Here is a 10,896-nt window from a genome sequence, read left to right as displayed (position 1 = left end):
CACACACACACACACACACACACACACACACACACACACACACATACAGAGACGTGATCATCCTCACAGTCAAGTAACAATTTGGGGGAATCATAAACAACAGGAAATACTTCTTATTATCCGAAGTCTATCCAAAGGGTTATCTTCCAGATTTGCATCACAGTTCTTAGTGTGTCGACAGTTATGTGATTATATTTTTTTCCCCCACCATCGTGAGAAATAAACAAGTCGTCTATAAGAAATACAGATAAAGTGCAAATTTGGCTTCTGTTCAAACAGCAAGCCGAACGGTCAGAGACAAATCTGGGAGGGGAGTCTGAATAAACAGCCACAAACAGAGGCGTCTTTCTTTCTGTCCTTCTACAGTGTCACAGTCAGAGATGGAGAACTCTGACCGTGAGTTGTTCTGATAAAGGCACGAGTGTTTTGAGGGGCAATCAACCAAAAAAAACATCTGGGCAGAAAGATCAACACTGCATGCTTCCCGGGCAGAACCCAGAGAAAAACTAAAAAACAAAACACTGTTCTCCTATGAGATGCTTCACAGATATGAGACAAAGAACATCWATTACAACACACACATCTCACCAGAACTAAAATTCTAACCAGTGAATAAAGTTCAGCTTCCTGCACAACGTGATATTGCTATTTTCATTTTGTTTCATTTTTCTCTTTTTCTAGAAAAGTAAAAAACAAGAATACACCCATGGTCCTGATAGTAACATCTAAAGATAGCAACAAAAGGTGTAGCATTAGGATTTGGTGGCAGCAGGGAGCATTTTGTTTTTCTTGTTTTGTATGAAAATGGTAGCTGACCACTGTGCTACATCTTGAGACAGCATTCAAAGTGAAAAGTCAGTAGTGTATCTTTGATAGATCGTCCATCTCTTGTGCTGTTCGCTCTTTGGTAAAACCCAAAATTCTTCCTCTCTGCAGAAATAAAATACAGGCATGCTGCAGGAAGAAGCAGCTTTTTTTGAAATGCCTTCCTCTAAAAGTCACTACAGTGTCATTACTGTGGTACCTTTAGCTAGCTCGAAATCAAATACATTAAAGACAAAAAAAATAAAAATAAACACAGAAACCTCAGGCAAAATACACATATTTCTGACCATTTGAGACACGCCATTCCATTGTGTTTCCAGGTAAATTATTGCACTGTTCCCACAATCTTTGTTTTGTCCATCAGCTGAATGTTTGTTTCTTTTTCCTGCATCAGGGTCCAAACTGCTGCCTCGTTGCCTGAGGAGGTAGTAGAAGCATCAAAGACTAAAAGGATCCCCACTCTCACGGTGCTACCGTGTTGACTGGTGTACCTGTTGTGCTTTGCTCAAAAGAACTCCGTTTTGGCTGATTCAGGATGTAGCAGTTCGTTCTGTAGCTTGAGGTAAAAGAAGCTTTTGCGACGCTAAAAAAAAATCGRATCAAATTGTCACAGTTTCATTACAACTTCAAATCCTTTGTTTWGTAAGCGCAGGGCACTACTGCACGTTGGTTGCACTGCTACAGAGAAATGTCTCCTTAGGAAGGCGAACGAAGTGGGAAACCTTTGCTTTTGTTTTTACAAAGAAACAATTTGGTCTTCTGGAAAAACATAAATTGAAAATGTTTTCTTAGACAGCATCCAAACGTGAATCAAACGCCAACTTTCCTTCAACTGAGTCMATTTGAACGCTTGAAGAGTCAATTATTGCTTCTCTCGGAAACAAACTTCATCCAGAGTTTGGTTATTGCTGAGTCTTTAGCTTATATGATCTCAAAAAACATCCAGCACACATTCTGTGTACCTCCTAGTGAATATTGTTTCAATTTGTTGCTTGCATCAGCGTTTTTTTTTTTTTTTTGTTTTGTTTTGTTTCTCCTGCTCAGAGTTGTGCTCTTTCCTCCTGCTCATTTACTTCACCATCACACAGCTGCTGAGCTGCTGCTGCCCTGCCAGGCCCAGCTCCTGCAGGTTGGGATCCATGGCGGGGGCCGACGCCCTGCTCCACATGGTCAGCTTCGAAGGGGTGGGGAAGGGGAGCTGTGTGGCAGACTGAGGCTGCTGCGGAGGGCCGGCGTACGAGGAGTGYGGGCGAGGCTGTTGGCTGATGTGCAGGCGCGCCTCGAGAAGATAGGCAGCGGAGGCCACGGGGGACAGGGAGGAGGTGTAGCAGGCCGAGGAGGGCGAGGAGCAGCTGGAGTAGGACGGCTCGAGCGTTTGGTGCCAGGGGCCAGGGGAGGCCTGCTGAGGGGGCAGGGCGGCCTGGGCGGGGGCGTCAAAGATGGAGGCGGGGGCAAAGACGGAGGTCGGCGAAGGAGAGGACGGCTGGGTCAGGAAGAGCAGAGGATTCTGGGTCAGTCCTGTTTGGGTGGTTTGGACCTGAGGCTGTGGTTGGTGCTGAATCTGCAGCATTCTGAAAACAAACACGTTATAAGTCTGTATTCCCCCCTGATAGCAACTTTTAACACCTTTAATCTGCGTGATATAATCTGTGGSCTGTAATGACAGCGTGTCTCACCTCTGCTGGTGCAGCACCTCCTCCAGCATGCTGCGGTGCTCGGAGAAGGCCGGGCCGAGCGAGCCTCGGCTGCCGCGGTTGCAGGAGGGGGGAGGAACAACCTGCCTGGTCAAACCCTTAATCTTATTTAATCCCAGCAGCCCTTTCGTGCGCGTGTTTTTCCTTAGCTGTTGGCGGAAAGCTTTGAGGCCTGCCGAGGAAAGTGATGAGCAAAATGTTACTCTTTGGTTTCTTTAACGCGACCCGTTTCAAACAAACAGATTAGATATTACGGATAGGGGGGTGGGGGGGTGATATTTTGGGACMGTGCTCCTGTACCTTGGGTGAGGGACGTGTCTGAGGCTCTGCGACCCTCTTGGAAGCTGGCGGCTGGCAGGCTGCTCTGTGCCGGCGGCAGGAGGTGGGAGGAGAGATTCAGAGGAGCTCCAGCAGGCTGAAGAGCTCCGCCTCCTGCCCTCGAGGCCAGAATGGTTGACATCTCCCCCACGGCCGCTCGTAAAGTGGGCGCAGGACTAGAGGAGGACTTCAGGCAGCTGTCAGAAGAGGCTCCGTCTGACGGACTAACCACAATACCTAGAAGAACAGCACAGAGCAGATTTTAGCTCCGTTCTCACGGGCAGAGTGAACGTTCTGTTGGTGCCACTCGTACTCACATGGAGGGTTGCACTGGTGGAAACGGGCGGAGACCTCAGCCAGAGTGTGTCTGCGGGAGGTGGTGGGTGGAAGCAGGGGCCCGAGAGTCTGCGTGGCCTCCTCTTCCTCCAGGTCCCTGGGRCGCACCTCCTCGCTGATGCTCGTCTCCAGAAGACTGTTGGGAGAGATGGAGCGGTTCCAGAGCAGTCTGTTCAGGCTGGCCTCCACTGGGAACACCACCCGCTGAGGAACAGACGCAGAAGCATGGTTGGTTCTGAACCAATGTGAAAGCAGCACGCAGAAAACTCCTGAATCTATGAGTTCAGTTTGTTACCTGGAACAGTCCACTTTGGTCACACTCCACTTCAGAGTACACAGGTGGAGGAGTGCWTTTGGCTGGAAGTGAAAACGTTGTTCTAAAGCTCTCGCTGGACTCCATGATCACCTAAAGGCAAGCAAAGAGAGTCGCGCACTTTAGACTTCAAGCTGAGAGTCGGACCGAGACTCGTTTGAGCTTCCGAGGTGTGGCCGGGTGCTGACCTCTGGGGCGGTGGAGTCGGAGGTGCTCCGGGGTCTCTGGTTCCAGGCCCCACACTGACGGCTGAGCTGCTGTGCGCGATGCTCCCGCACCCTCTCCAGCAGCAGGTAGTAGATGGCAGAGAAGTGATTGTAGCTGCTGCTCTGCAGAGACTGAGGAAAAAGAAACAATCAGTTATTAACATTTCTAAAAAAATAAATAAATAAACGTCTGGATGTTAATGTTTTTTTTCTCCTCGTTACCTCAATGGTCCGCTGCCGATCGATGCCTAGTGTGTTCATGATGCTCAGCACAGGTTCGCTGTAGTCGCCCAGGTTGGAGTTGTACTCTGTGAGGGAATGGCTGAGGGTCTGCTGGGCGGCTGTGGGGTCTGATATCATCCACCGGTGCTGCTTGATCTGGGCCACCGTTATCCTTCTGGCTGGATCCACCACCAGCATCTTACGGATCAGGTTTTCACAGTCTGCTCGAAGATCAAACATCTGATAAGTCTCTGTTCGATAATGTGTCATTTTTGACAATTATTCCTCAGGATAATGAATGGATACCTTGCGACATGAAGAAGGGGATTCGGAACCGTCCTTCGGTAACTCTCTGTCTGAGTGCAGGAAGGCTCGGTCCGTCAAATGGGAGGGAGCCGCAGACGAGAACATAAAGCACCACGCCAAGACTCTGAAGAGAAGAAGCAAAACGAGAACATAAGCTCGAGTTACCCTCACTTTTATGCAATCTTCTTAGATAAAGGTTTCTGTCGCAGGCTTACCCAGATGTCCAGCTGAGGCCCCTCGTACTCTTTCCCCTCAAACACTTCCGGGGCAGCGTAAGGCGGGCTGCCGCACCAGGTGGACAGAGGMTCCCCTGCTTTGTAGAAGTTCCCAAATCCAAAGTCTGCAAGACAAAGACGCACACAGGTTTGGTGATTCAAGCTCCTTTAATTGCAAATGCATCAACATTCATGTCTGTCTTTGTCACTTTTATGTTCTGAAGGGACACACTTAATGGAAAGAGTGTGTGTTCCCGTGCACAACTCGCTCCCTCAGGCTCATATTAGTCTTGGTAAAACAAGTGAATTATTAACATTTAATGAGCACACAGACAGGACATTGATTTAATTAGGGCTGTTTAGGAACCCCCAAAGCAGCACACACTTCCTTCAAATCAATTAACTCTCTCTCTCTCTCTGTGTGTGTGTCACGTTTCTACAACCGCTTTCCTACAACGCTAAATGAGCTAGATGAAAACCCACCGGCCAGCTTGATGTTCATGTTGGCGTCCAGCAAAAGGTTCTCGGTTTTGAGGTCGCGGTGGACGATGTGGTGCCGGTGGCAGTAGTCCACCGCCGTGAGGATCTGCCAGAACTTCTTCCTCGCCTCCGTTTCGCTCATGCGGCCGTTTGAGGTCAGGTGGTCTGCGGGGAGGGAGGGTATTTTAGTTTGAGGGGCAAAGGGGGGCTCGTGTCTCTCTGAGCGTGCCATCGGATCTGGATCACCAGATTTAGCAGCGTTTGAACTCACCGAACATCTCTCCGTTTTTTGCATACTCTGTGACRATGTACAGCATGTCTTTGGTCTCCATGACCTAAAAATACAAAAAAAAGAATCGCATGAGACATTTTCAAACCACTAAAACTTCTTTTTTTTAACTTCTCTATTCCAGTAGTTAAAATTAAATGCACATATTTCCAGCATGTGTTCTGTTGCACAAGGTAGCTTACTTCCTGTATGCGTTTTTATCATGTTTAGCAAACTGTCCACATCAGCCCGAACCTTATAAGGAAAAAGGTTCACGTTCACACACACCAGCTGGTTAAATAGTTGGGAGTGTTTGCCTGAGGCCGGTACTTGTTGGCAACAGATACCAGTGTTGAATTTCAAATATCCTACATATCCCTACGTCAAACAAAATGTCCAGGCCGCTAACACGAGCCGCGCCTTTTGTAATAAAAACAGCGTACGTGCCGTGAATCAACACTGAGCACAATTTGTCTGACAGGAAAAATGAAAGTCTTTTTTCCTGGAGCTCTACAGAAGAAGGCCTCCCATTTCCTATAAGGCCTCAGGGGGTGCAGCAGTTGGGTTATAAAGGTTGCACAACAATGCAATTTTCATCGGATGACAAAAGCCTGTGTGGATGACACTGCAGTGTCGGCTCTAACTTGAATGTCACCAAATTCCAGTGAATGGGAGAGCTTTATTCTTTTCAGCCACCGAGTTCCTTTAGAGAACCGAGGGAGTGKGATTCAACAGTTCAATGGTCTTTATCTGCGAGATAGAGCCGCTCTCTGGAGCTCAGACACCTTGAGGCGGTGCTAACGTCACAACTAGGAAGAACAGACATCGCGGATAAAAGGGGCCCTCGAGCCATTTACCCTTCAGCTTTAATATTTTATCTCCTAGTTTGTTTAAAACAGCTGCAAAGGAAAAGAGGTGCCATGTAGTTTGTGATTTTGAACTAATTTCGCCTTTGCTATAAAGCAGATAAAATTGCCTCACTGGTGGATCTCTTTTAAAATGATTAAAATGAAACTTGCACAAATATGCAAGAAAAATGCCTTTTGTTCACAAGAAACCAGTGACTAAGTAGATCAGATTGGCGGTCTTAGAGGAATTCTAAAAAACAAATAAACACTRTCACAAGACAGTCTTATGCCGCTTTCCCTAATTTGCATGAAGTGAAGAAAATACTTTTTGAAGCATCACTAAACTAAAGACATAAAGTGGACCACAAACAGGTTAAACACTAAGCTTACAACCAGTTTAAGGGTGAATGAACGTAATTATAGTGAATTAAACATTAGTGGTTTCATCAGTCATGGTGAGTAACGTTCTGCTGCACTTGATTTGCATAATTTCTTGTCCGTGACGGAGAGAGTACGAGTTGCCAATCAGGGTTAGACAATGCATCGGGTGAGGTATGAAGCCAAAGATGGTCAAAGCTTTTGTTTGGGTTTCAAAGGACTTTAATTGGCTCGTTACGTGTCCAACTTTTACTGCACGTTYAAACGTTGCCGTCTCTGTGCAGCCTGGTGTGTGTTTGTGTGTCAGATTAAGCAAAGARGCTTTCAGTGATGTTCCTTATCACTTCCTTAGTTCTGGCAGTGAAGGAAAAAGAAAAAGAAATATCGATTCACTCGTATAAAAAAAGCAGCCATTAACTCGTTTAGTCTCCTGAAACGCAGACAMACTGCCTATATTAAATCAGATGTGAGCAGATAATATTTCTATCATTTTAAAAACATATTTGTCAGAAACTTTAACATTATTTACCTAATGCTTGCTTTAGCTTTGCTTTTGACCATCAYTGTCTGCATATGAGGGCTTTCCAGATATATGTCATGACCTTATTTTTTGCATCGCAGACACTAAGAGCTGTTSAGATGCTTAATAGCGAGACAAAAGTAATCCTTAAAATGCAGTAAAGAAAGGAGACATTGTTTGTTGTTCGTTGGCATGCTTGCTGCCAGATGTGTGCCAAGGCACTTGCAAGGTCAGCTGAGTCGGTGAAAGCGGATTCTTCCCTCTTAAGTCTTCAATTTGATTAGGAGTAAAGCAGTGCTTTGTGGAGCGGCCTTCACGTGACGGACAGACACATTGCACTTGGCTTTAACAGGTGCTAATAAGGCTTAACGCTCTAATGCTGCGCACACTTCCCTCACCTAGCCCTGCRGTCACCTCTCCCATCATACATGACTGGAAACATACTCAACGTGCATCGTCCCCGCTGTGAGCAACAGTGCCCAAAAATGCCCCACACCTCTCTGTATCGCTTAAAGACGGCGATAAAGACAAAGGGAGAGGGAGGGTGAGATAATGCTGCCGTGCTGTAATTGTGATTTAGTGGTCTCACAARATGGCAAAACCCTCTGAAATACTAAAATCTCCTCCCGGGTTCCCCTCACACGCTTTGTTGCAGGGCAGCAATGCACCAATGTGCTGCTCTCCACATAAAGGACATTAAAACACACATCTAACAACCTCCAAAGAGACGCCAAAAAAAAAAAAAAGAAAGAAGAAAAAACCCACCTGGTAGAGTTTGATTATATGCGGGTGGTTCAGCAGCTTCATGATCTGCACTTCTCTGTAAATCTTCTCCAGGTTGGAGGGGTTCAGCCTGGTCTTGTCTATAATCTTTATTGCCACCTAAACAAAGGAATACAAAATGAATGAAATGCTTCGCGTGCTAAATGAAAAATTAAAAAGTGTCAATCCAGAGCAGCAGATGAGGATTCTGACCTGGGTTTTGGTGACTTTGTGTCTGGCCAGCTTCACCACTGCAAAGTTTCCTTTCCCCAGGGTGCGGATGATCTCATAGAAGCCGACCTGCAGTGGCCTCCCCTGGGCAGGAGGAGGAGGAGGAGGCTGGGCGCTCCTGCTGGTGTCTGTCATGATCACCATGGTGCATGGACTGCTGGAACAGCACTGGGATGAATGAAGGCTTGTACCTGGAGAGACCGGCAGGTGGATACTTTATATCTCTCTTATCACAGCCATTATTACAGTGGTATCATTAAATCAACCAGTACAGTCTGAAAAACAGGAAAAGTATTTAAAAAGTCTTGAAAATGAAGGATTTAATGTGTATTTCATTGTTAAATAATGTTTTTACAATAGGAACTTTTTTTTCTGAGTGAAAGTAACAGAAAAAAGACAAATATAACCGGTTCGAAAACCCGGAAACTATTTTTGTTTGTTTAGGAATAGTAAAAATAAATAAGAAAATTTGAATTTTAAAAAGAGAAAGTCTTACCTTTTATTACAAAGTCATAAACCAGCTTCTCTCACAGTTCAGACAGCTGTGAGACAAAAAGTCAACCATTCCACCTGAGCGCAAACAACAACAGAACAAACAGCCAGCAGAGGACTGCTCTCCTCCGGGCTTGACTTTGAGTTTAAGGAGCACCGCTACGGGCCAGGTCTGCGCTGCGGCCGCTCTGAGCCTCTGAGCTCCGCCGGAATGTAGAGCTGAGGGCTCCGGMTCTCACAGGGGGAACTCCTCCCCCAGTCCCTCCGCCCCTCCCTCCGCCACCATAACAAATTGATACCCACCTCATTAACGTCACACCCGCGTCAGAGCGYTGAGCTGGGCGCGAGGCAAGGCTGGAACCGAGCGCGAGCCGCGGGTTGCGTGGCAACCGAGCGGCTGGGGCGTGCGGTGACGCGAGTGCTGATGGAGAGGGTTGCTTGGAGATGGGGACGGTGACGTCAGTCGTAGAGATGTGTCACCACGTGATACTTCTTCCCTCCGCCGGGCTGTGTGCTGCTGGCGGGGCTGCCTCGCGCTCACTTGGAGAGAGAAAGAGAGAGAGAGAGAGGAAGAGCGCGTGCGGTTTCAGCACCAGGAACAGAAACAGAAAGCTTCTGGTGATCGTCACGCAGAAGGATTTACTGTTTACTGAACCATTGTTTCACCCTACTCCGCCTTAAAATACAACTTCAGATTAGCCTAAATAGCATTATAAGTAAATTTATACAAAATGTATTCCATCTAAACTAGCCTAATATTAGCTAAGCTACTTTAGCTTTGCCCATAAAATCAAACAGCCAAGTTAAATACTTGAAAAAAATGTTCCTATGTATATGCATGCATGTGCATACATGGCCTAAACATGTACACGCATCACACATGTGCATGCTTACCTGCATGTATACACAAGTATGTATGTAATTATGCATACACATGTACATTCCCAATGCAAAAATGCTATTTAAAAATATATTTTTTCTTTTAAAATGTGCCAAAGCAGCTACTTATTAGACTTTATAATAGTGTAAGTTAAGAAAAAAATGGCATTATTTTTGATTTTAAAAAAAGAAACTACTATAAAAAGTGAAAAACAAAAAGCTGCTCTTCTCRTTATGGTCATCATGGTAAACCGAGTCTATGATGACTCACCTGCGTCTCTCACTCCCTGACTGCAACATGAAGAAGAAGCAGACAAAAATGTAGACTGAAAGTRAGTTTTAAATAAATCAGTTGCTATGCAAAAACTTTGATTTAAAAAATTTGACTTTTGACAGCCACACATGATTTAAACTAAAGTATATGGAAACACTTTGTATTCTGGGGAGATTTGAAGGAGAAAAATAACACAAACCCAATAACCGTGAGCAATTTACTGCGTAAATAAGAACTAAAAACATTTGTTTTGTAATTTATAAGTAAGCACTGTGTGGGGGAACACTACCATTTTATTTGTGACTAAATATTACTGGTAATTTGATTCACTGTCTCAGTCACATTCAGATGCATCGCTGCACAAAGTAGCATTTCAGTAAACAGCTGGTCCACGAGGGGCACCTGAGCTGCTTTAAACGTCTCAGTTCAGTGTTTTGTTTTTATCTCCAGAGGTCAGGCACCTCCTGAGGGGTTCATCAAAAATAACCAGGGTTATGACATGATTAATGTGGCAAGGGGGAAAAAAAGCCTTCTGACAGATTTACAACAGTAAAAAATGTGAAAAAGTTTGTCCATTTTGCTACAAAAACCCCCAGAAATGACCAGTTTCACACAGAACTAAAGAGGACTTTTATGGTGTTTTTTCAGTTTATTATAGTTTGCAGGAATTTGCTTATGTAACACAAAGGGGGTGCATGCACCTGTCTCGTAAATTTTTAATGGTTGTTACACTTTTGTGATGGCCATAAAGTGTCGTAGTTACATCCAAAAGCTCACTTCAGATGTTTTTAGAGACTCTAAAATGATTTGGTTTACAGAGAACTTTATAACTGACTCAGGTTCTGCAAAGGTGTAAAACAAGCCCAAATCATCAGTCCTCTACCGCCATGTTTGATAGTTGTGAAAAGTTTGTGTTGATGTGTTTGCTGTCATAAAGGAGCTAAAGGTTGTGTCGTATTGACTGTAATATTTAATGCTGTTTGTCTCAGGCTGTGTTTAGAGAGATCATAAAAAGACAACAGTGGAAATTATGTAAGACTGCACGACGGGCACAGAATAAAAAGTCACTGTAAACATCAGTGCGTCCCTGCCTGAGTCTCGAATGGTAAAGGAATGCAAATGGCATGCAAAGCGTCTCAACTCAAAGGTCGCACAATATTTAGCTGCACGCTGACAAATAAACCACATGGCCCCCTCTGCTCTCACTTATCTCCTAACCAAATGTGCTGCTGTTTGAATTTGCGGCTCACTTGCATGTCTGCAGTTGGTTCCTGTGTACACACACACACACACACACACACACACACACACACACACACACACACACAC

The 10,896-nt window shown here is 45.3% G+C and overlaps 1 protein-coding gene across 1 annotated transcript; it reads right to left on the bottom strand.

The window, feature by feature from the left end:
• Positions 1–336: 336 nt before the first annotated feature.
• sik1 (salt-inducible kinase 1) lies at positions 337–8,685 on the bottom strand. Its single transcript, XM_014017526.1, has 14 exons — positions 8,419–8,685; positions 7,905–8,113; positions 7,695–7,811; positions 5,187–5,250; positions 4,919–5,080; positions 4,436–4,560; positions 4,221–4,344; positions 3,915–4,135; positions 3,675–3,824; positions 3,469–3,579; positions 3,155–3,377; positions 2,820–3,074; positions 2,502–2,691; positions 337–2,396 (listed from the first exon to the last, which is right to left on the bottom strand). The coding sequence occupies exons 2-14, from the start codon at positions 8,064–8,066 to the stop codon at positions 1,895–1,897; spliced, it is 2,406 nt and encodes an 801-aa protein (XP_013872980.1). The 5' UTR covers positions 8,067–8,113; positions 8,419–8,685; the 3' UTR covers positions 337–1,894.
• Between the last annotated feature and the right edge of the window lie 2,211 nt (positions 8,686–10,896).

This window comes from Austrofundulus limnaeus, unplaced genomic scaffold (assembly GCF_001266775.1).
Source record: "Austrofundulus limnaeus strain Quisiro unplaced genomic scaffold, Austrofundulus_limnaeus-1.0 Scaffold171, whole genome shotgun sequence".
NCBI classification, from domain to species: domain Eukaryota; kingdom Metazoa; phylum Chordata; class Actinopteri; order Cyprinodontiformes; family Rivulidae; genus Austrofundulus; species Austrofundulus limnaeus.
The sequence above is the reverse complement of the archived record's forward strand: the minus strand, read 5'-3'. Positions and strand labels throughout refer to the sequence as shown.